This window comes from Rhinolophus ferrumequinum, chromosome 2 (assembly GCF_004115265.2).
Source record: "Rhinolophus ferrumequinum isolate MPI-CBG mRhiFer1 chromosome 2, mRhiFer1_v1.p, whole genome shotgun sequence".
NCBI lineage: Eukaryota > Metazoa > Chordata > Mammalia > Chiroptera > Rhinolophidae > Rhinolophus > Rhinolophus ferrumequinum.
Window position 1 is genome coordinate 96,293,513 of NC_046285.1, and position 26,429 is coordinate 96,319,941.

At 38.8% G+C, this 26,429-nt stretch overlaps 1 protein-coding gene across 9 annotated transcripts in view; it reads right to left on the reverse strand.

The window, feature by feature from the left end:
• GRIK1 (glutamate ionotropic receptor kainate type subunit 1) overlaps nt 1-26,429 on the reverse strand; it is a 352,370-nt gene that overhangs the window by 103,227 nt on the left and 222,714 nt on the right. For all 9 annotated transcript variants that reach the window (XM_033087845.1, XM_033087814.1, XM_033087823.1 and 6 more), the window contains exons 4-6: nt 24,374-24,555; nt 6,623-6,676; nt 3,266-3,439 (exon numbers count right to left, since the gene is read on the reverse strand). In XM_033087845.1, the coding sequence (XP_032943736.1) occupies nt 3,266-3,439; nt 6,623-6,676; nt 24,374-24,555 (410 nt within the window). The remainder of the gene's footprint in view (nt 1-3,265; nt 3,440-6,622; nt 6,677-24,373; nt 24,556-26,429) is intronic.

Consider the following 26,429-nt stretch of genomic DNA (forward strand, 5'->3'; position numbering starts at 1 on the left):
CAGGGATTGGGAGGGCTCAACAAAGAAACAATGGTTTTCACCAGCTCCTCTGGCTGGTAGAAAGCTGCCCCTCCAGCCCTCATCCTTTATCTATACAATTCAGTTCCTCCTCTTTCTCCCTGAAGGCTTTTGAGCTGCTGTCCCAGTGTTGGAGCTCAGAACAAGTCTGTCAGTAAGTATGTCCATGTGTGGTCCCTTTAAGAGGGATGCCTGCAAGTGCAGCCACCCTCTATCTCACTCAGCTACAATCTCTGCTGGTTTTCACAGCCAGAAGTTATGGGGATTTATGTTTTCAGCACTGAAACCCTGGGCTGGGGAGGGGCTGGGACCTCTCACTCCTCGGTGTGGGGGTGGTGGGGGTACCTCCGCAGCTGAGATATATCTCCCAATTTTTAATGGTCATACATGGGTGTGGAATCAGCTCATTCCATATCTCTGCCCTGCCTAGGAGTCTCAAGTTGGCTTCTTCTGTATGTCTGTGGTTGTAGGGCTTTAGTTCAGCTAGACTTTTAGGTGATGCTCAATGATAGTTGTTCTGTGGTTTAGTTGTAATTACGATGTAGTCCTGAGAGGACTACAGCATTTACCTACTCCACCATCTTGACCAGAAATCTCTCCTCAGTTAAATTTATTCGTAGGTATTTTATTCTTTCTGATGCAGTTGTAAACGGAATTGTTTTTTTTCATTTCTTTTTCAGATAGTTTGCTATTAGTTTATGAAAATGCAATAGATTTCTGATTATAATTTTTTATCCTACAACTTTACTGAATTTATTTATTTGCTCTAGTAGTTTTCTTGATGAACTTTTTTAGGACTTTATAGATATAGTATCATGCCATAAGCAAATAATGCCAGTTTTACTTCTTCCTTTCCAATTTGGATGTCTTGTATTTCCTTTTCTTGTCTGATTGCAGTGGCTAGGACTTCCAATACTATGTCAAATAAGAGTGGCGTGAGTTGGAGTTCTTGTTTTGTCCCTGATCTCAGAGAAAAATATTTCTTCTTTTCACTATTGAGTATGATGTTAGGTGTGTGTTTGTCATATGTAAATGTTCTATGTGCACTTGAAAAGAACGTGTATTCCACTGTTCTGGAGTAGAATGTCGGGATGTGCTCTCTTGACTCACCAATTAGTCCATCAGATGCCCTTATACTTGCCCATTAAATTTTCTGTGAATCTATTTGTACATCCCCTTAGCCACCTCTACTAGGAACAGAAAGGAAACACTGAACTATAAAAGGGCAACTTTGGATAAATAAGGACCAATGTTATGCTTCACAGAAATCAATTTCTAAGCTATATCTGAAGGACCTTCTAGCGTGTTTACCACTTCTCTGGAGTAGTATTGACATGACCTACACAGCTACTGTACCCACTTTTATAGCACCCTGGTAAGCCACCATCTTCTGTTCTGATAAACCCCCATTTTCCTTTTTATAGTTTATAATAATAACAAGAATAACAGAGCCTAAAAACCCCTTTCTTAGGTGAGATGATAGTAATGAACTCTAGGCAGAATGGGACCTCTTCCATCTACTGGGACTGGGCTCTGCCATGCTTCCCGCCCACAGGACTGCCATTTGCCCAGGACACTGTCATCAGTCTTGAGAAGCAGCAGCACCTCAGGCTCAATTTGGTTCCAGTGTGAGTTGTATGGCTCAGTCTCTCTCATTCAACAGTTTTCCTCATCTCAGTCAATATATACAAACTCTTCTGTCAGCTCAGTGTAACTGGACACAACATATGCTTTATTTTAAGCCACACTTGTGTATGTAATTTACCATACTTGGTAAATTAAGCCATACTTGTGATGGATATTTAATCTTTGGCATAAATCCACACCTGCTTTAACAGCTCCAAAGTAACTCTTTTAGTGGTACTTACTAAGTGCAGATAGTAATTATTTTAAGTGTCATCCTGTGATAGAAATCTTGCAGGGAGTTGGGGGTAGGCAGAGGATTTTGAAATTCATTGGAATTACAAATCCAAGAGAAGAGAAAACTTACAACCAAGAAGAGAAAAAAATAGCATACTATTACCACCTCTCTCTTTTTCATCTCCCCCCAACCCCTGCTCTCTTTTTCTTTCTTCTCCCTCCTTTTCAGAAGTCTAGCATTTCCCTGGATATCCTCTACTTTTTCTTATTCAAAGCAATGTTTCAATTCACCCCAAGAATCGTTTGTAGCAAAGTGCCTTCCATTGTTATTTTTTTATATAACTGTATATTTTAAGAGTTATTTCAGATTTGAAAAACAGTCAGGGACCATGAACATGGTGAGATTCAGAACGACTTCATTCATTCATTTATTTCTTCTTTTAATTTATTCCTCATAAGAAAGTGGAAAAAGGAAAGAAAAAAAACAAGTTCATGTCTCTGTGAGGTGAAACCTTTGGGTTATCAGTAAATTGCGTCTTAAAAGCAAGAGTACTTCTTCCGATGATGTGAACAGAGAATGAAATACTATGCCAATTTAAAATGCTATTACCTGCCTGCAGTCCCAATATCTTTTCCCTTAGATGACACGGTTCCTACATAGAAAGCTTTCTACAAAAAAATGTCCTGCTATTTTCTTCATCACACAGGGAGTTTCATTAGAGAAATACACCGAGGGTAGGTGCATTTGACAACAAAAGACAAATGATGTTAGTGAGAAACTCTCGATGAGGTAGTCTGCAATTTAGTTCAGCAGAGAACCTCTGCCTTGTCAGGAGGCGGGCTTGGCATCTGTTTCAAGAACGACGTATGGCTGGTGTGAAGCCCTGTCAATATCTGCAAAGGTGTGCCTCTGCATATTCAGGACAGAAGAGTGTGAATGCAGCACCTGTACGTAAATCTGGCATTGATCTGCGTGTGCTTCCTCTTGCTGAAATGTGGCAGAGGCAGGGAAAGCAAACCAGTTCTGCACGACGTTTATAGGCAGCTTGTTCCTCCTCTTCCCCACCCTCCTTGTTAAGGCCACATTCCCAGAGGTAAAACTCTCTTCACTTGCCCTTGCTTTGTTTCCGTGTAGTTGACAGTGGTGGCTACTCTTAAGGTTTTTCCATCTGAGATGAGTACAGTCAGAAAGCTGAAAATAGCAGTTTTTGATGTAGCGTGCATAGTCTTTCAAAATACCTAAAAAGCTTACTCCTTTTTCTCCCTCATCCAAGTTAGGGCACAGGTTATAATACTTTTTCTCACACTGTAGAAGGCATAGGAGATTCTTAACCTAACTCCTACAGAATTCAAACGTTCTCTCAAATTTTATTTTAAAACTACTTACTGTCATCATGCCATCCAAAAGGCCAGTCTCAGGCCTGGGTGGGGCCTGCAATCTCTCCATGGACCACTTCTCAATGATGGATGACACATGAGGGTGATCAATTTTCAGCAGCCGAAACCCAGTCATGTTTACGCCACTGTACCTATAGAGTTCCAGATCTAAAGCAAATAAGTCCTGTGCAGGAGTCAAAATGATAAAAGTAGAAAGAGTTAATGTTTTCAGTGATTTGTATGAAAAAAGGAATTAATGGTTGCAGAAACAACAAATAGATTAAAGCAAAAATGGCAGTCATTATCACATTGTTTCTGTAAGAGTACATTTCCCATTAATTTTCATTTGCATGGAGCCTGAGAAACTCTGAGGTAGTAAGCAGTTTTTATTGTCATCCATTTTTGGCAATCCTGCCAGAATTTGGATAAACCAAGAAGAGGAATTCGGGAGCCAGTAATTAGCATGCCCTTGGGCACAGGATATGACATTGTGAGAAGCTAGAGAATTCTGTTTCTAGGATATAGTCACTGGGGAATTGGAAGGGATCTTTGTGTCCATTTGGTTCAATGATTTTATAAATACGGAAACTGAGATTGTGAATGGTGATGTGAATGACCCCCAAACGATCCACTTGTCAGTGGTAGTACCACCGTTCTTCATCACAACTTGCTGCCTCAGGTCTTTCAAAGGAGGGGAAATTTGGAAATCACATATGCATTTGACAGAAAGGTCATGTCTAGCAGGAAATAATACCATCCCCGGACTCGCTGAAAATAACCCATATCCCATACAATGAGGCATGAACAATGCTCCCTGGATATAAGCTCAGAATAAAAACCAAAAGGTTCTCTTCAGGGAAGAAACTGGAGCATATGATTGTGTGGATGTATCTTAACAGTAGAACTTGTTCCTTTTCTGGCAACGTTTCCGGAAAAAGAGTTTAACCCATGCCAGTGTTTTCCGTTACAGATGAGGCTGAGTGTAAACCAGAAGTTTCTAAATTGAATCACATTTAAAACAGACTTAATGTGACCACTTCAGCTTTTCTTATATGAAAAGGTTAGACTCTAAAATATATGATTAAAAATATATAACACATATAAGTATGAACCAAACTTTCAAAATAACATTTAACAGGAAAACAAACCTTCCATAAAACTTTTCTAACAATGTACGTGACTGGCTTATGAAAGTACATGACAAGAAAGGAAGGACATTATCCGTGAGGATAGTGGTTATAAAAGAGAAGTAGCTTCAGAAGCATTCCAGGATTTGCAGAAGATGCATACAAATGTATTCTTTTGAATAACTCTTTTCTATACCACCACTCTTTCCCCAGAGAACTTTGGATTAGATGGTAGAACTACAAGAACTCTTTTCTACACCATCACCCTTTCCCCAGATAACTTTGGATTAGGTGATAGAACTACAAGAGATCAGATCTGTACTTAAAATGTTACATATTTTTTCCTTGCATTAAGTAATTTTCCTTTTTCTTTAAGTTTTGTTAATACTCACGGGTAAGAATGGTAAGAATATAAAAGCAAAGCAGGACAGAATTCAGATGAAACAAAACAAAAAAATTGCTTAAAGAAGCAAATTTAAAGAATAAAACACAGAAATGAATGATACCTTTAGCACACTCAGTGAAAAGAAGGAAAGTTACTCAAGCCACAGGAGGTCTGACAGAAACTTCCAGAATGTCTATTGAATCTCTCGTGGATTAAACAGTACATAAATGTAATATGCTAAAATGAATACACTAAACACGTGCAAAATTAGGTTGGCCTACAAATTGAGTTTTAGGCAGCTTGTTCCTGTTTTGTATATACATTTGTTCCTGAATGTATTGTATATATTCTTTATACAATAAAGAATGTAGAAAGTCTAAAGTCTGATTTTCACCATCCCCTTGTGATGAAGGATGAGGAAACCGAAAGTATGAGGATAACTTGTTCATTCATCCAGGGTCTCCATTGAAGACCAGCTTTCTTTGGCTTCATTGTTCATATTCTTTCTCAGATTTAAACAAAACTGGCTCTTAGGGGTGTGTACAGTTGGGGGTGATAGAAAATTCTGAGGCACATGGTCATTTCACCTTGAGTAAAACCCAGGTATTTATGATACAGGGGAAGGGATGTATTTGTGAGGAAGGTAAGACATTTTCCAGGTTCCACTTGACTGTTCTGACAGAGGACCTGATTAGGATGTCAACGATGGAGGGAAGACCATGGAAAGAGCAATGTTATTTCAGGAACTTCTGCCGTGGACCCCACAGCCCCACGCTCAGGAGCAGTAATGATTTTGACAACTGCCCCAAAGCATTTGTCTTATGAGGTCCTCTGCAGCCCTTATACTCTCAGACATAGTTGAGTCAAGAGTGGAATTTACTACTTCTGTCAGTAGTACATGTATGACATCTGCCTGGTCCTTGTTCCAAATTCTTTGATTGCCCTTACTCACCAGCCTACCTTGCCAGTTTTATTTGGTAACTCTTATTGAATCTCCCAGAATCTGGGTAGAATTTAGTCAGCACATCTTTACAGATTAGAAAAGGAGGTTGGTTCTGTGGTTCTGTATTTTCTTCGCCGTAAGAAAGTAGAGTGTGTATGTGAAGGAGTGTGGTTTATGTATGGGGAGTGGCTGTGTGTGTCTGAATTTTGAAATTGATTGAGAGCTATCACAGCATTTTGATGTGTTAACTAAATCATTCTCCCATGATCTGATAATCTCTCAGAATTTAAGGTGTTATAGTTTCTTTTGAATTTCTCAAGCTTATTGCCATGCTTTTACTTCTGGTGCAAAATGTTCGATGTCCAAAGCATCTTCCAAGCTGCTCATCTTGATGGTCTTCAACACACCTGACAGGTGACCCCTGCCTAACCCAGCTATCTATTGGACACAGGCAGGTAAATCACGCGAGACCACAGAATGCCGTGATACACTTCGGTGCACCTTCTAACGTATACTCCTGATGTATACATTAGAATTTTAATGTGTATTAAAAAAATGTGTATGACGCTTCTTTATGAATAGTTTGTACTTTGACAGTTTCTATTCAATGGAAGCTTCATAAGTTTCATTTTAGTCCCTTTCTGGATGTACATGCATTAATGAGAGAGAGAGAGAGAGAGATTGAGAGAGAGAGAGAGAGAGAGAGAGAGAGAGAGAGAGAGAAACCTGCTTTTGAGCATGAGAGAGAGAGAGAGAAATCTGCTTTTGAGCATTCCTGGATTTGGAGGATTCTTAGAAAAGTAAGGCAAATCTCTATGAGAATATCCTGCCTTTGACATTGGTGGAGATGACCTTAAAATAAGTGGAGTTGTTTCCTATCACGTGGGATGCCTTTTTACTGGATGTGCTTACCAGGGTGGTGAAAAAGTAGTGATAGTACTCAGTCATCATGCCCATGAACAGAATCTGCAAAAGACAAATAAGGGGAAAGAATCAGAAACAGGATTAGGAGAAATAGATCATTAGAAGGGTGACTGCAATAGCTTGGGGACATAGAATGGCGAGGGGCTTTGGAAATCCACAGACTCCGTAGATCAGAAACCTGGGATGAATCAGTGGCTGATGTGGGACTGTGACCCCAGCCATCGACGTCCACGCCGATCCTTTCATTGCACTGTGTTTAGCGTAAAGCAAGTAATCAGACTGATGATCAAATTGAAAAATTGTTTGTGCTTAACAAATTTTATATTTGGAATTGTCCATAACAGCACCGGCTTTTGCCTTCCCCACAGCCTAGCTTTCTGAGTAGTCCCATGCTTAGATATATATTTTATTGATCGCCTTAGCATTCGTATTTATCATAATGCCTCAGAGTAGAACTCATTAAATATTGACTTGGAAATGCTAGTATGTAGATGTTCTTAAATGAAGATTTATAAGTAAGTGTATCTGAAACCTTTCTCCCTACCCATTTCCCATCTTATCTTACAGATAAGTAGGGGAAAAGAAGATTTGTCTGTAGATGGAAAGATGGGGATAATTCTTATACAAATTTCACACCACCCCTTCATTCTGATTCTCAATTGCCTACTTGGGATCTTGTTAGTTTTAGACATTTTTTGTGTGTTGCTTTTATTTGGTGAGGGATGGGAGAAAAAGGAGGTGGGCAGAAAGGACAAGGGTTCTCAGTAGAGGTAGTTTATTAAACTGTTATCTTAGTTTGGGATTTCTGGAAATGGTGTCTACTGAGAAGAAAAAGTTACAAATGGCCTGGAGCTAAATCTTCTAAATCTTTCTAAATCTTCTAAATCAAGACCATCACTTTCTTCAGGGCAAGTCACCAAAGGGTCTATTTGGGTACTGTCTTTTGGTCTTTATATAGAAATGAATGGAAAAATACTCAGAAACCAAACTTCCAAGGCAGTTTTCCCCACAACTCTGAAAAATTCTGGATGCAAATGACAATCCCCTCTGGAAGCTTTACAATCAGATATTCTTAGACTCCATCACAGAGACAGCTTGAATTAGAATTTCTGAGAGTGAAGCCTGGATTTTTGTACTTCAAAGCAATAGTTGAGAATCACTGCTTTATGATAACATGTCTATTTGCATTACAGAACAAAGAGTTTCATTACTTCAAGTGAAAAGATGGATTGAAAAGGTATGGGAAGAGGCAACACTAGTAATAAGGGGTACTGGAAGGTAGCTAACATATGTAAACTAAAATGATTTCACATGAAAGGCGATAAAGGATCAAGAAGGTATTTGCTAGTAGCACATAACATACCGATACGACACTGTTTATACCCTCTTTGCTAACTTGGAAGCCAGAGGAATATTTACTAAAATTGTCATATCATGAAGATAAAACAAATGACAGGAAACTCTCCCTGTGAATCATGAGGCCACAGCATGTATGTCACTCCTGTGGTGATAACAAGACTAGACACACAAAAGGATTTTTAAAAGGGTAGAATTGCTTTCGGGCTATCAATAACATTTAAAGCCATGCATGGTGAGGTCTTGTTAGCTAGTTTCTTACATCATTGGAGCATAAAGAGCTAACCTGCAGGGGTCAGTCAGGAATCCAATTTTTCACTTTAGTCATTAGATAGTGTCACTGCAGCCAGGATTACCTCTTGAAAGGGAACTGGACAAGTTTTATGTCAAGATATATACCTGGACACTGATCTTTAAAATACTGTTTCTGGAAGTAAAGAAGAAACATAAAGACACCTGAGTTTTCAGCTTTTCACTTGAGCTAATATTTCTTTTTAAACTTCATTATGGAGGTGTTTGATCACCGGTTGAGGACATTGGGATTTTTGTTATTGTTTTTGTTGTTGTTTTGTTTTGTTTTTTGTTTTTGGTACTGTTAAAGGGATGCACAAAACAAAAAGATCTAAAATATGACATCAAAAACATAACGTGTGGAGGGGGAGTAAAAATGTACTCCTTTCAGAATATATTTGAACTTAAATGCCTGTCAGCTTAAAAAGGATTGCTATAGATATGGAATGATATATAGTAAATACAAACCAAAAACCTACAAAAGACACACAAAAAATAAAAAGAAAGGGATTCAAACAAAACAGTAAGGAAAACAAGCAAACTACAAGGAAGAAGGTCAATAGAAGAAAAGAACAGAGAAGAATTGCAAAAACAACCAAAAAAAAATTAACAAAATGATGATAAGTACATACTTATCAATAATTACTTTATGTTCCCATAAAAAGACATAGGCTGGCTGAATAAGTTTATCATGACCTATCTATATGCTGCTTATAAGAGATTCACTTCAAATCAAAAGATAAATACAGACTGAAAGAGAAGGGATAGAAAAAATATTTCATGCAAATAGAAGTGAAAATAAAGCTGGGGTAGCAATACTCATATGAGACAAAATAGACTTTACACCTAAAGGAAGTAGAAAAGAACAAACAGAACCCAAAGTAAATAGAAAAAGGGAAATAATAAAAATCAGAGTGGAAATAAATGAAATAGAGATTTAAAAAAACAGTTAAAAAGACCAATGAAACTAAAAGCTGCTTTGTGAAAAGATAAAATTGATATAACTTTAGCCAAACTCATCAAGAAAGAAAGAGAGCCCAAATAAATAAAATCATAAATGAAAGAGAAGTGACAACCCACACCACGGAAACACAAAGGATCCGTAACGAATACTACAAACAATTATATATATGTCAACAAATTGGACAATCTAGAAGAAATAAATTCTAGAAGCATATAACCTTCTAAGACTGAGGAAAAAATAGAAAATCTAAACAGACCGAGGACTAGCAACAAAATTGAAGCAGTAATCAAAAAACTCCTAACAAACAAAACTCTAGGACCAGATGGCATCATAAGTGAATAAAGTGTGTAATCGTTTTTTTTTTTAAGCAACCATTTAACTAATTATTTTAATCATTTTGTCGTAATACCTGGAGGCAAATATTCATTTGGTGTGCCTCTTATTTAATGTCAGAAAACAGTTATGAAGATGCAGTGAGTAAACAGTTAATAAGTCTACTTTTAATGCAAAATAAAACTCTCTTGGGTCTTCCAGATACACTTTTATTTGGTGTACCAGAAAAATGTTATTGATTGTTGCTTTTCCTACCTAGTGCCTGGGTCAGTGCCTTCTGATTTTTCCCTTGAATTTCTTGGACATGGAAATTAAGAAACAAGTATAGTCATGGATCATTAGCCTGTCAACTTTGATGACTGTCTAGGACCCACGTGCATAAGAAAGTTCCAGATAAGAATAAAGCCAAGAGCAGCAAAAGTGGTGCTTTTGAAACAATTGCCTTTATAATGGTCTGTAGACTGGTTGGGACTGGAGCTCTGTTGTCGAATAGTAGTATACTTTATAAATGAAAGCATTGCATTCACACAATGCTTTTTTCTCTATATGTTGGTATTTCAACTAAAAATTATTAAGGGATTAAGAAAATGTGACATCAAGGTAAATGTCAGTTTTTCAGATAAAAGGAAAAATCAATATATGGGGAGTTTTCTAACAGTTGTGCAAACCTGACTTTTTCCTAAGAAACACTACCTTCTTGGAATTTTGATACTGTACTTGTCTGTTGGACTGGTCGGGTGATCCTGACCTAGGTAGTATAAACTTTTCCAAAGCAGTATGGCTATGAACAAGTTCTGGCTCTATTTAAATCATTTTTAATGGCATAAAAAATATCACATCTCACACACACTAATGTAATATAATAACATGGCTGTCAATATGGTTTGGATGATGGCCTATTCCCCTTAATGTTTTCCATTAATGCGTTCTTTTAATACTGTTACTATTCCTAACAGAATTATTCTTATTAAATAATCCTTTGAAGCCATTTCATTGACTTAGGTTGATAGATGTAAAAAACCCAGCCCTTTCAATAATACTATATATTTATAATAGGATAGCACTGAGTATCTACTGCTCCTGATTTTGGAAGACCCTTAATATGGACATCGTTAGTACCACTGCCACTTTCCCAACCTGAAGAGCACATAATCGGATTGCATTTCCCAGCTCTTTGAACTTGGGAGGGGCCGTGTCCTTGTTTTGGCCAAGGAGGTGGTAAAGGCACTCCAGAGATCTCACTCTCCCTGACAGGTAACTAGCATAGTTCTGAGAGCCAAAACCAGCAGGTTTTCTTCTTAATAAACATAATTTTCTGTTTCATGCATACTGCAAGTTATATAAATGCTCTTGTTCATGACTTTGTTTTGATTGCTAAGGAATTGAGGGTCAAAATTGCAGGTCCTTCAATAGCAACTAATCAGGAATGTAGGGTATATATTCTATGTGTGCTAATGTCATTCAGCTTTATATTTTTCTAACCCAATCTCCCTCTTTGTACCACCTCCTCTCTTTCCCTTTTTAACAAATATTTATCACTTTGTTTCAAAATGTATTTTTTGAGGCTGCTTCAATTCTTTGTCTAATAAAGATATAACAAATCAATAAATAATCATGGTTGGGAAAACCTGAACAATTTTTTCCCCACTATGAAAGAGGAACTATTCAGAGCTGATTTAGCTAGGTTGGTTTTCAACAAAATACCATTCATAGTTAATCATACTCTATGTCCCTGAAGAATCAGTTATAAGAACTCAGAAGAGACTGGGAGGGTGAATTTCATATGTCAATTTGAGCCATTGGATGCTCAGATTAAACATTATTTCTGAGTGTGTCTGTGGGGGTGTTTCAGGATGAGATAAGCTTTTGAACTGGCCAGTGAGTAAAACTGGTGACTCTGGCCAGTGTGGTGTATGTGAATAGAACCAAATGGCAGAGGAGGAATTCACCCCTTTTGCTTCCTGCCTGGCTGACTGTGCTGGGGCATCTGGTTTTTCCACCCTTGGACTGAGATTTTCACTATTGGCTCTTTCAGTTCCCAGGCCTTCAGACTTGGGCTAAAATTACATCACCAGCTTTCCCTGGTCTCCAGTTTGCAGATGGCAGATTGTGGGCCTTCGCAGCTTTCATACTTACATAAGCCATTTCTTCATAAACTCTCTCTCTCCCTCTCCCCTCTCTCTCTCTCTCTCTCTCTCTCTCTCTCTATATATATATATATATATATATATATATATGTATATATATATATATATATATATATATATATCAATAATATATATCAATAACCAATAATTCTACTGGTACTGTTTCTTTGAAGAACCCTGACTAATACAGAGAACATACCAGAAAATTTGAAGTCCTGCATACGTATGACATTTTATTCTGTCTAGATAGCATAATCTTTAAACTAGCAAGGTGAAGGATGGCTGATATGCATTTGAAGGCTTTCTCTGTATAATGTTATTATGGAAATGCCATGTGATTATTCTGTTGTTTCAGTGGCTAAAAAATAAGTACTGTTTTCTTTCATTTGTAGTGAAATTAATTGTTAGAAGTTAGAATTAAACTCAACGCCAGTTGGCTCTTGAAAGGACAGTTATAATTGTCCCATTGTTATAAACATACACTGGGACACAGTTATTAGTCATTAGCAATAGTGGCCCTGCCCTGGCCCACCTACTTTCTCAAGTTTTTGCAACAGAACTCTCATGACCTTGTTCACAGTAGCATTGACGGTCCTCTGTCTAGCCCTACTGTTCTTGGCAAAGACCATCCCTTGGTATTAGATGGGTGAATTTATCACATACAGCCTAGCCATCCATGCCCAGACTATGTTTCAGTTTGTCTTGAGAATCCTCATTCAACTCTAAATGAAGATGACCAAGACAGTTGTTGAGGTCTAATGCCTGTAGTTGATGAGAGAGCTGGCCTATAAGATACCTGTAAAGTCTCGGGGTAAAAGTCTTCCAACGCTTCCTGATATCTTAAAAAGCTTGCATCGTATTTCAACCTGATTGTTTCCCAGAAGGCAGTGCAGTACTATGGAGACGGCAACAAAAAATTCTCCACAAATTCTCAGCATCTATTGCTAAGGGAAATCCATATGTCAAAAATAATTGGTATAATGCTGCTATCGTGGTGGTAGAAACTTTCATTAGGAAAACCACTTCATGGATGGTGTAGGTACCTGACCACTGCACTGTACACCTGAAGCTGAAGCTGAATAATAATGAATGTCAACTATAATTATATATATATATATATATATATATATATATATATATATATATATATATGTATATACACACACACACACACACACACACACACACATATATATTCATATTCACAGGATGTGGAGTACAGCATAAGGAATAGAGTCAGTGGAACTGCAACAGCCATATACGATGTCAGAGGGGTAGTAGATTGGGGGAGGGGGTTATCACTTTGGAGGGATATAAATGTCTATTACATTGTTTTGTGCACTTGCAACTAATAATAATAATAATAAAATGGAACCTGGTGTGCTTCTAAGCAATTTTGAGGTATTGTAATATTTATAAGGGTTTTTATTATAGTTTATTTCCATTGAAAAGTAGGTACCTTAGAAGTTTATATTGACTAACTTGAAGTGTATTGCTTCTTTTATAGCCTTCTCAATATCAGGGTAAATTCTAAACCATCAGACCTAGTTTCTAGTCAATCATTTCAAGTGAACAACTTCCAAATGTGTAACTTTCATTGAGGCTAAAATAATAGTTGTGCCTCAAGACAGGAATAAGTTATTTCAGCATAGGAATAATCTGAACTCAGTTGAAAAATATCAAGCCTCAGAGCAGCAGTTTTAAGAAGAAGGTTCGTGCTCTGAGGTGTAGCTCTGTCTCACCTGCCAGTTGGGGTATTTTAGGCAACATCTACACCATCCTCTGAGCAAGATGTTCCTCTGACCATACAAGTTTTCATGTCAGTTATCAGTAAAACTAGCTAGGTATAAGTAGGCCTTTACATCAGCCTTCACTGATGAAAAAAAAAAAAGATACTCATGCTCTATTGACTGATTACAAATCAGATCTGCAAAGAAACAGTGGAATGTATAAAAAATAGCATTGGATCCCAGAAAACACTGACATATACAAAAATACCTATCTCCTTACAAAGTAGGCTGAATAATGGCCCCCTAAAAAAGTCCACACCATAACTTCCAGAACCTATTAATAGGTTACTTTACAGAGAAAAAGGATCTTTTCAGATATGATTAAGTTCAGGATATTGATGTAGGGAGACTATTCTAGATTATCCAGATGGGCCCAATAGAATCACAAGGGTCCTTGTAAGATGGAAGCAGAAGGGTCAGAAGGCAGAGAAAGGATGTGAAAATGGAAGCAGAGGGAAAAAAGGCAATGTGATGTGGGCCACAGCCAAGGAATGAGAAGAGCCTGCAGAAGCTGGAAAGATAAGGAACTGGATTCTCCCCGAAACCTTCAGAAGGCATGCAGCCCTGTAAACACCTTGATTTTAGACTTTTGATCCCCAGAGCTGTAAGAGAATAAATACGTATGGTTTTAAGACATCGCATGTGTGTTAATTTGTGACAGTATCAATAGGAATCCAATATGCCTCATTTGGTCATCTTCTTGTGATTATAGCACATGAGATTGCATAACTTTGGCATGTTAATATCAAGTGCGTGTATCAAGAGGAAAAATGATTTGTTTGAAGTTGAAAACTTTCTAAATATCCCTGTGCACCTCTATTCACATATTCGTACACATACGAACCACGTGCATGTCCACAGATACAAGCCACCCACAAAGGGAGTCCAGAGTTTGCCCTTCCATGGAAAGATCGTGCTGTACCATTTACAAACCCAGGCCACTTTTCCTCCTGCCTCCAAGAAAAATCAAAGAAAAGCAAAGGATATTCCACCAAGTGTTGGTGAATGGAATAGCTGTATTGTTTGGGAGTGTCTTTCAGTCTTAATTCCTTTATAAGCTCTCTCTCCAGAGGTATGATCAGGAGAAAGGAAGCTGAAACTAATAGATATTAATTAGTGGAGTAGAAACTGGTAGGGTTAGTTTAGCTTCAGAAGATGAGCCAGCTTGCATCACCCAGGGGCACAACAGAAGAGATAATGCTACTTCAGGAGTACCGACTGCAGACAACAGAGCAGGGTGAAAATGATTTCTCCTGGCCGAATGAAATAGGCAACCTGGGAAATAGGAGAGACTGGAGCTTTGGGAGGATTACATGAACCTAAAGAATAAACTCGCTGCAACATCCAGGGAAAACTAGTTTAAAGATGATGTGTAAGAAAGAATACATACAGTGCGAGAGATTTTATAATGGTCATAATAAAAATTATACCTCAAATTTGCCTGAAGGTAACCTTTTGAGGGAGAGACAGTCAAACCGCCATTAAATAGTGGTATTGCTGGTCTCATGAGATTTCTATAGCCCAGTAAATTCATCCTGACACTAGGTCCTATTCCTCAGCTTTTTTGGCTTTTTGGATGACAGTATGATGCCAATTTATCTGACAACTATTAGGTTTAGCTAATAATTCTTTATGGCATGGTTTCTCAGTGCCTTAGAATCTCCAAAGAACTTTTTAAAAATACCAGTGCCTCTACCCCACCCCCAAATATCCTGATTTATTTGGTCTTGGGTATGTGCTAGATATCAGTGTCTGTTAAAACCACTCCAGCTGATACTTACTTACGTGCATCCAGGGCTGAGAACCACTGATTTATATTAACCAAATTCATGTTTTTAGCCATAATAGCAATGACCATAGCTACCTTTTGCTGAGTGCTGCAACATGCCCCCTGCTAGGATAGGCTCTTTACATACTATTGGGAAGGGAGTATTAGCCTCAATTTATAGATTTGAAAAATAGAGCATAGTTATTACATTTAAACCCAGGTTTGATTTCAGTCCTGGGCTCTTTGTGCTATACTAATTTATTAATTGATAATAAGAAGTTTATACAGCAGGAAAGTCAATAATTTGCACAAAGTCCTTCTGGACTCTAAGAACCGAAATAAAAGCACATGGTTGTTTGGAGAGAGCAAAGTTAGAACCACAGGAGTTGGTGCTTTATCTTAAGGGATGAATCTACCAAACCCAGAGAGTTCGATAAGTTGCCCATCCTGTTTTCGAGGGAGTTTCCTGCCCAGAGGTTGTGCCTTGGAGGACGTTGCAGGTATATGGGGAGACTCACTTATTCTTCCTCCTTCTGTCCGAAATTCAGACCCACGTTGCTCTTTCATTCCAACATCTCTTTAGATGCCAAAATGAATTAGACTCTAATTTTAAATCCCTTTGGTGATGATGTTTGGGAAGAACGTTAACCTCCTTAATGGAGTCACGTTTCACCATGAAAGGGCAGTTTTCAAAAATAAAAATTGTAACATTTTTTGTTAAAGTTATGTAATAGACATAAGAGTATTTTGTGTACTAACGTTATATTGGCAGTGGGCATAAGATGTGAAGTGCTTTTCAAGGCATGATAACCAATATCTCCTTAATACTTAATCAATGAAGGGCTCGGGGGAGGACACTCAGAAAATTCAAACACGAGAGGGATAGGTCTGATATTTTATTTAGAATGAACTGTTTTTGAGGCTACATGGAGGCTGGATGGGGAAAGGGGTGGGGAGGGGACTTGTAGCAGAGAGATCAATTTTTCTAGTAAAAGACGATGATGAGAGAGATGGGAAAAAAGAGATTGAATCTGAAACATATTCAGAAGGCAGAATAAAGCATTTGTAACTAATAGGAAAGATGAGGGAGAGTCAAGTGGGTTCCTAGGTTTCTGGCTTGAGTAACTGAATGGTGTGACCAAGACAGGCAGGAGGAGAAGCTGGTTGGTTGGAGGAAGGAGGAGGAGGAAGGTGCAATGTGTCAAGTTTGGCATGGAGATTTCATGACATTGGGTGAGATCTTCATAAGATAGGGAGACTTGGTAAGTTGGGCCGAGAGGAGGTTTAGGAACCACTGTTGTGACAGAGTGTGGGAGGTGATGCCGTAGCAGAGTGAGGATTGGAGAGCACTGTATCACTCCTGTGGTTTTGCCGAGACACAATGCCACTAACAATAATGATGAGAATCTTCAACCTGGAGCATTTCATACATTAGTGGTTGGCACAAGACCTCATAGGCATTGTTACATTCAACTTTTCTTAAATCAATGTGAGTTATATAATCTGATAGTCCCATGTTACTGATTTAGCAAATAACAGACCCCTGGGTCCTCTATGAAACAACTACATTTAATACAGTGGAGTTTTCATGGTATTTTATTTCCTCTTTACCCTAGAACAGTCTTTAGCACATAGAAAACACCTAATGCATGTTAGTGGAATAAATGGTGAAATCTCCATCTTACAGGATCACCCTCATCACAAATGATTTGGCTAACAGTCACGGGGAAAGTAGGGCGGAGGGATCCTTTTGGTAAAATGTTGCATTTTTAAAGGGTTGAAGAAACAGATGTGGTTAGCATAGCAAAGTGATTTTTAACCTACTTTCAGGCTTCTTTAGGAAATCTGATGGACGCTATGAATCCTTTCCCTGCAAAAGGCACATTTAGGGGCATGACCAGCCCCCAACATGTGGAATAAAGCTGAGGTTCACTGATCCTGCCACAGGCTTAAGACATGCTTTGATATACACTTTTTCAAATTCTTTACACGATTCCTTCTAAATTTCCCTCACTTCTATTGCAAGAATAATTTCTCTTATCACCTATTACAGACAAATTTTGATGTAGCTGGAATTAAGCATTGGAGCATTTCTGAGGCATATATGTGATTTTTAATAGCAATTCAGATAGAAACAAATCTAAGCCCTTTTCAAATCTCCTCTTTGGAGTTTTTATAAAATCTTCAAATGGGCACATCCTATACATTACAAATATGGACAAATTGTGAACTCCTTCAGTAAATTGTTGATTATCCATAAACATCAATACATTTTTGTGTTTATTTCATAGCATATCTACGAACCACTTCTAACAACCAAACTATATGCTCAGGAAATGTAAATCAATTTTACTATCAGCCTGAGAGAAATCTAATTAGGATGAGACTGTGCCACCAAAATTATTATATAATATACTACAAATTATCATTCAGTTAGTAGAAGTAGAAATTCATCATTGTTACAATGTCAGGATTTATCTAAAGTTAATGAACTCTTCATCAGTTAACTGTTTAAAAGACTACCAAAGGACTCTAGGAACTTTAAAAATAATGAACTGTAATTATTTCCCTATTTATTTGAGAGCCTGCTAAGTATAAGGCGATGTGTCAATTCTTTATGTCTAGAGTAGTAAGGGGATTCTTGGTCATTTGTATGCATGGAAGCTCAGAGCTGAAGGAAACCTTAGCAAGATTAGAATCCAAAAGTCATATTTTAAAGATGAGGTGACTGGGTTGAAGAGGAATCAACAGACTTGCTCAAAATAGCATATTTAGAGGGTCTAACAAACTCAGGTCATAGGCACATTAGAATCTGGGTTGAAATTCAAGCTCTACAATTGAGTGCCTGACCTGGAAACTCATTTTTCTCATCTGTAACAAAGGATATTTTGAAAGGATAAAAGTGTATCATTTTAATCAAATGCATAGCATATTCTGGCACATAGTGAGTATCCAATCAATGATAATTATTTTATTCTGCTGGGAAAAGAGCAGAATTTGCACTGCGTCTCCCAACTTTCCAAGATTCTAGTCATAATCTCTTATTGCTTTAGAAATTAGCTTCCTGGTCTTCAAACAATTTGTAGCACTGGATAGCATAACTCTAATAACATTCATTTTTAAGGTCTCCTTTTGCCTTAAGGAAGCAGGGATTAGAGGTTTTTGTGGTTGTTTTCACTTGTTATACCTTTATCACCTTCAATCAGTGCTCAGCAAATATTTTTGTGTTGAACAAAAGAATGAAATTCTCTACTGTGTCCACACCATACTCTCTGTTTGACCATGAGACTTTCAATATAATCAGCATTTCTTCAGGACTTATTCAACTAGAAATGATGGGATGTTTGAAAATAAAATGAAACATCTGCATTCAAGAAGTGCAAAGGTTAACTAAAATGTGTTCCAGGTTCCAATACTATGAGACTCAGTTGACATGTTGGTGTCCATAACAGTAACAGAATAGGATGCTTTCTTTTACTCTTAAATCCTTAGATAAGTTTCAAATCCCAGCCCAGCTATTTGTTGGCTCTGTGACCTTGGGGAATTTATAGAATCTTTCTGAGCTCAGTTCCTTGTGTACAGAATTTTTCTCATAAAAGTTAAATGACTGATGCATTTCCCCTGCGTAGCACAGTGCCTGGCATGCAGCAAGTGTTCATTAAATGACAAGGTGGCTCCTATGGTCTGTGGCCTATTATACGTGCTTGTGATTAGAAATGATGGACTTGAAGATCTGACTTAGTGGGTGCAGGTTCCAAACCTCAGCATATCACAGCTGTAATGTTTGACTTGATGTTTTCTGTTCTGAGAGATGAAGACTAATGGTGTTTCTCTCCTGTGGTAACATGAATGGAAACCCCTCTGCTTGCCCCAGTCACAGTCATTTAGCCTCACTTATGTGAGGAAAGAATCAATGCACAAAATTATTTGATTAACCAATATTGCCTTTATACTTCCAAGCAGAAGAAAGGAAGGCATTAAAAAATGCAGTTTCTCCCCGACCTGTTTTTATGTTCATTGAAAGAAAGAAAGAAAGAAAAGAAAAAAGAGTGTACAAATATTGACAGGAGAAAATGCAATCGAATTCCATAAAATATTTTGATACTGAATATTTTATGGAGACTAATGATTCAATTATAGCTTAATACTCATTGTCACAAGTGCTTTGTGTGTGTGTATGTGTGTAGGTTGGGGATTCCTCCTGTGATGTACTTGTTCACATAAATAAGATAGCAGGTTTTCTGAGTCAGAAATAGTATGTTCATGCTTGCCTGCTGGCCCCTCTCCAAGTCAGGGAACTGGCCCAGGCCAGATTCAGCTTCCCTCTTGGATGGACACCACAGCTTCCCGTCCCTCCACATCAGAGAACCATTAGGAGTCTATCTACTGTGCCTGAAATAGTGACTTGCTTTCTCATTCCTAGTACAGGATTTGAAAGCCACTGTGCATTTCTCCAAAGATGCAAGTTTATTTTCAGAAAGTGGAATCATAGGCTCGCACACATTACAGTTCTTAGTAGTACACAACTTCAGGGGTTGAATAAAACCTTCATTTTGAGGAAACTGAGGCACAGAGGAGCAACTTGCTCAAATGCGCTTGGCAGAGTTGAGAGCACAGCATACTGAGGGGGGTGGAAGGAAAGTAATTTTGGAGATTACTGAGTGAGACCTCCTAGCATAGTTCTTGGATCATTCATTCATCCATTTCATTTATTTATTCAACAGAACATGCACTCTGTTGTCAAATAATGTAGGAAGTGCTGGGGATTTGGGAGAATAAGACAAAGAAGGCTTCTGTCCTCTTGAGCTTGCAGTAGAGTAGGGACTATGGATAACAAAGGAATCAACATTCTGAATTAGTTAAAGATTTTTATTGGGCTTATAGAGCAACTAAGTAGATTGCAAGATCATACGAAATAAGAAAGGAGCTCCTGCTCCCTTATCTCTCAAAAGATAACCATGAAGACTTAGGTGAGGCCGACTTTGGGTAAGAATGTTTCAGGTGTTAGCAACTGCAAATGAAAAGGTGGTGAAGTGGGAAAGAAGGCCATGTGACATGGCAGGTGGAGTGGAGTGCCTTTGAAATATTGTAATGGAGGGAGGCTGGCAAAAGGTGAGAGAGAGAGGCTGGGTCTGGTCATGCAGATCACATATTGTGCATTAAAAGCATGCTCAGTACATGGTAGATGACACTATTACTATCTCTGAGCTTCAATTTCCACTTGCAAAAGAAGGATAATACCCATCCTATCAAGGGTTATTGTGTCGATTAAAGGAGATGGTTGCTTATGACCCAGCGTGGCATGAGACATTCCATATGTAGAGTTTTCCTATCCTGTGCCCCATCTTTAAATTCATCTCCCAACAACCCCTCCCAATAGCCCCTGGGGAGCTGGGGTTTCCACAGTGAAGGCAGGTTAAGAAGAGAGAGCAGCATCCTCCCAAAGCTGCAGGATGCCTGCGGGGAGGCAGGAGGTGGACAGGGAGAGAAGAGAACACCAAGGGATCTCATGGGTCTCATGTGCACATTGCTGTTTGTTGGGACCATGCTCGGATGGAAGAAATTCACCACGGCGGTTTGCTCATATGAAAGCCCTGTGCCTCTGTAGTTTAATCAAGTCCTGACATTTGAATTTCTAACTAATGTTTGGGAAATAACTTTTCAGAATCTCATAATATAGGACTCGTTCAATATGAATAGAAATAATTATTTTGCTAGAATGATTAGCATGCCCAAGAATAACTACAGATTTTTCCCCTATTTTTACTTTTAGATAAATGTCAAATATCTTCCTTAAGGCGCATTTAATTTCTTTTTTTTTTTCTTAAAAGTCATTAAAAAGTGGTAAAATATGATGAAGTTGCAGGGAAATAATGAAAAATGGCACAAAACGAAAGCCAAGTTAACCTGACAGAGAAAATTTTCTCAGCAGTGATACAGTCACCAAAGAAATAAAAGTGATTAATACTAATTTCATCTCAAGGAGACCAGTGGCAAGTGGTGGTGTTTCTCCCAGAAATTTCTGGAATGAAATGGTTATCCATTCTGAATGGGGGTCCTTCACGGTTAAATGGGCACCCAGGCTCTGACCTCAGGTGGTCTGGAGACAGGCCTGGCTATGCAGAGAGTGACCTTGTATGGGGCACGTCACCTACCTGAGCTTCAGTTTCCTCAGCTCTGATGTGAGACTATTACATTTACCTCAGGTAAAATTGTGCGTGAGATGATATGTAGGATAGCAGGCACTGTCACGTGATTGGCACCTGGTAGGGACCCTCAGTGAAAGAGACAGGTCTCCTTCCTTCCTTTCCTTTCCTCAGGTAAAGAGAGCTTGGTTGAGTGGTGGCAGGGTTCAGGACCCTCAACTCCTGACTCCTCGGCCTGCCTACAGAGGCACTCAGCAGACAGCTGCAGGCAAGGTCTCCGTATCTGCTTCTCTGTGTTGCTGGCCAGGGCTAATGGAGCAAGTTAAACTGATCACACAGAGTGCTCGTGCCTCACTTGAACCAGAATAGAAAGTCCTGGGGTCTTTCATATCACTTTTCACATCATAACAGCTTCTTGGAGGGCCACAGAAAGCCGCATTAAGCCAACCTCGGTCCTCTGCTGTCATTTAAAAAAAACCAGCAGTTGTCCTCTGACATGCAGTAAGGTAGGGCTTTCATGCTGGAACCTTTTAAAAGTTTCCACCTCCCCAATATATGCCAGTCATTCGTCTAGAACAAAAAGTGGATGAACAGTCTCTAGTCACTTCCCCCAAGTCTCACAGCCAATCTTACCACTCACATAATTAGGAAAAGCAAACACAAGACAAACTATGATCAGACAGAGAATGGAGGAAAAAGGGTTCATGTCAACGGCTAGTGCAAAGCTGAGCTAATTCCACGGCGCCCTTACCCTGCACGCATTTCTGGGGAGAGCTTCTCTTAGAGGGATTTTTTCTGAGAAATAAAAAATAAAAAAAAAGAAAGAAAAGTCATTGGAATGATGTCAACTCTATGCTACCAGGAAAGCGCCACTTAAATCAAAGGAACAATATGTCTACATTTATAGAAATAGAGGAAAAAGCTCTGCCATAGCCACCATGTACTTCTCTTGCCTATTCCAAGCCTGTCCTGTGGGAGACATATGGCCCGTTATGTGAGCCAAATCAGTATCTAACCAAGAAAAGCCTCATCAGCAAATCATTCTCTTAAATGGGACAGAAGCCTTCAGCCTCTGTGGTAACAGGCTCTTGGGGAGACATGGTTCTTTGTGTTACACAGAAAATCTGGGTTTCTCAGTTCTGGTCCACACTCCATTACACACTTTAATGAGCTGTATTAAAATTCTCAGAAGAAGACTTAAGATAAAAAAGCTGCTGAGTGTGTTTATTTACCTTTAAAGTTCTTTAGCTGTTGACATCACTGCAACATGCTTGCTTTGTTTACCGAGAGATCCTTATATAATATCGAAAGATCTGTTAATGCAACTGTTGTCTAGAAGTTAACAGCGACTTTCCACCTCACTGGAGAAAAAGGACCTGATGGGATAAAGGGGCTGAGTGCCAGTGAGTGTCTGGCTGTGTGACTCTGGGAAAATTATTTTACCTCCTCCATAGTGAAAGAATTAGCTTTGATGATATCCATAATTGTTTTCAATGGCAACTTTAAATATTTTTATGACTCTAAAGAAGTTTTTTAGTGTAACCACCCAGGAGGTAATAGAGACATGTAGTTGACTGACCTGATTGTCTACTTTCAGTGCAATTAAAAACTTAAGTCTTAACTCAAGAGAGATGCTCTTCAAGTATAAGATACAGCACTGGAGAGTCAAGCCAGATGACTGGTCTAAAAGAGCTCCTGATCCAGAGCAAGTGATCTAGAAATCCAGGGTCCTGCATTTGTTTGGCTGGGTCGGTCTTCCCACGAAAGGAGTCCATTACCAGTCAACCACAAAGCACCCCCCCAGATGTTTTAAACAGGGGAGTGCAAAAATAGCTTGTGTCATTTTAGGTAAGGACATTGTCTTATGCCATAGTAACTATTCATAAATACCAAGGGACACCCACTAGGCCTCCTATGTAGAACCTGGCCATTTTTTTTCCTCTACCTTCCCCCAATTCAATCCTCTGATCTTTTATTAATTTTTCTGTTTTAAACATCTGGCTAGCCTTTCCCACTGTCTTTAGCTATGCCTGAGCTTCCCAACCTCAGTGCTGTTGACATTTTAGGCTACATAGTTCTTTGTTGTGGGTACTGACCTGTGCATTATATGATGGTTAGCAGCACCCCTGGTCTCTAGTTACTAGCATCCAATAGTGTACCACTGTCCTCAATATGACAATCAAAGATGTCTCCAGACATGGCCAAAAGTCCCTGAGGGGACAAAATCACTCTGGGTTCAGAACCCACTAGTCTATACTTCATCTTGTTTGGAATTCTGAATTTTATTTCTTGAGTATAAGACCAATGCTAAATCCTGAAGTGCTCAGAAATTACTACCCTGTTGTTATTATTCTTAACATTTACATGAGATTTCACAATTTGTCAAGTGTTTTTGCCCACATTATCTTTGGAGAGTAATGCCTGGCATCTCATTGTCTAGAACAGATTAGAAAAGAGAAACATCTTTTCTGGGACGGTCCCTATATCCTGTTTCACTCTGCTTGGGATCCTGCATGCTTGACAAAAGAGGTCTTGCCGTGAGGAAGATGTATTTAGGACAAGTCAGGCATTGTGTAAATGAAATCTGGCTGAGTTTTAGAGCAAGCGAGCAAGAAAGAGAGAGAGAGAGAGAGAGATGCTTAGATGCTTAATCACCTTGAAATGATATCTTCTCCTCTCCACGTCTGCTGGCAGGATCTACACACCTCCCAGTGTGTACACAGGGCCACACGTGTACACTGTGTATGGACAGGTGGCTTCAACACAGCCACCCAAACTCCCTGAGCCCTTTGACTCTTTAAAGAAGTTCTGAAAATGGCAATCTTCAGCCTGTACTGGACTGCTGCAGTTTAATCATGCTGCACTAACTGAAACCAGATGGCATTTTCGAGAAAGAGAAACGAACATTTTCCCCACACTTCCATTTCCTCGTACCCCAGCTTACCTGCTTAAGAATTTCAGCGGCTGTTTCATGTGAACAATCAAATATCACGTAAAACTCCTTGCCCTTCTTCATCTCCTTGAGTAAAGGCTTGGCGTCTTTATTCCCAGAAGGCAGCTGGCGGATTTTGATTTTGATGTTATATCTGGAGGGAGCTTTGATGAGCTCTTGCAGGCGAATTAGACCTAGAAAATGACATCCAATCATGCAACAGATTGCTCTGTGGAAAGAATATTTGTTTATTGCCATTTACAATCAAACCCATATCATTCCCAAAATGTATCAAGAGGCCTCCTACCTAAAGGTTACGCTATTGACTTCTCATTTGTCATTCCTCTTTCTGTGGCAAATTATACTGTATTTGCCTTTTGTGGGTAATGTGTGGCTGGGAAGTACAATTTTCCCAAGTGCGTTTTGAATTTATTTGGAATGCAGTTGTCCTCTCCAGCTTGCAACCAACACCTCAAATGTTTAACAAATTAAGTCTGTATCTGTAAGACTTTTGTGAATAAAAAGTTGCTTTAAGTTTCCAAAGGTGCTCAATGAACCATATTTATATCTATATCTATATCTATCTACCCAAAACAATAGAATACTAGAATCTCTTGGGGCCCTAAACCCCTGTATGTCTTTCATCAAGTATTTGTATATATTTAGCATACTGTTTACCAGCTAATTAGTTGTGCTGCTCTATATAATCTTCCAGTTCCTTCCATATAAACTATTTATAAATGGCTCATTCTCTTTCTAATATGATGGCACGTTGAGTTGGGTAATTCTGTCTTGATTTAAAAAAAAAGAGAGACAGACCATAGAATTTTTAGAGATTATGATGATAAAAGCAGAAACCAAATTCTTTCAAAATCTAGCCTTGGGAATTGTAGGAAAGTGTATAGAGCCAACTAACTTGACGGAGAATGTTTGATTTGCCACAAGTATGAATCTCCTGAGCTGCGCCGTTTTTTAACAGAAGTGCTTTGCGAGGGCAAGACAAACAGCTCCATAAAGCCTCCGTCTCATTTCCCCTGACGTTAGTGGCACTTGCTACCCTGCATGATGTTGGCTCTCAGTCAACAACTCCCATCACACTGGAAAATTGACTTATTTTTCTTTTTATTACACAGTTCTGTGACTTCAGGATTTGTCAGCTCTAAGTAATCAATAGGAAATATTAAGCTTTATTAATATCCGGATGGAAATTATAGTAGGCACCGTACAAGATACAGCACGGATACCAGCTACCTCTGGACTTAATGCGTTTCTTTCATTTTCTTGTTTTATTTAGTCTCCGCCCCCTCTCCCCCCCCCCCCCCCCGCAGAGGCCCCATTTGGGTGGCTCACATGTTAAAAGATTCCTCTAATGCTATGCATAGGTTTGGTTCTGATATACAGTAAATTTGCAGTTAAGCTGCTCTTCAGAGTCCAATGGCAGGGAGCAAGGAAGGGAGAAGTTGGAGAACTATATCAAAATGTAGCACTCATTATTATTTTTAATGTTTTAACATGAAAGTAGAAAATGTTAGAATGACAGCCTTCCTGGACTCTCGCTTCCTTTCAACTCAGTCAACATGATTGAAGACTCTAAATTATTAATAAAGAGCTCACTTGCCCTCTTCTAGCATTACTTGTCCTGAGCCATTGATAAGTATGAAAAATGGAAGAAAACCGAGCACAGGGACTTGCATATTTGTTAATTCTCACAATAATCCTAGGAAACCAGCATAGTTATGTTCATTATCTCAAACAAGAAAACCAAGGCTCAGAGCAATTTAGTACGTAACTTACTGAGGGTTGTGAAGATAGGAGGAGCCATGGATTCAAATTGTTGTCTTTGAGTCCAGCCCTCCATCTTTCCCCTTCACCATCCTGCTTTACAAATGAAAATTGTTGGTGCTGAGGGAATAAGTATGGTTTTGGATTATTTGCTGAGATGGGGGAAAATTTAAAACAGGGACACATTCTCCTTTGTTGTTTACTTCAGGCTGCTTGTGTCTCTCTCCTGCTTTTTTCCTATCACCCTCCTGCTTTGTAGTCGCATACATTTTTTTTTTTTTAACTT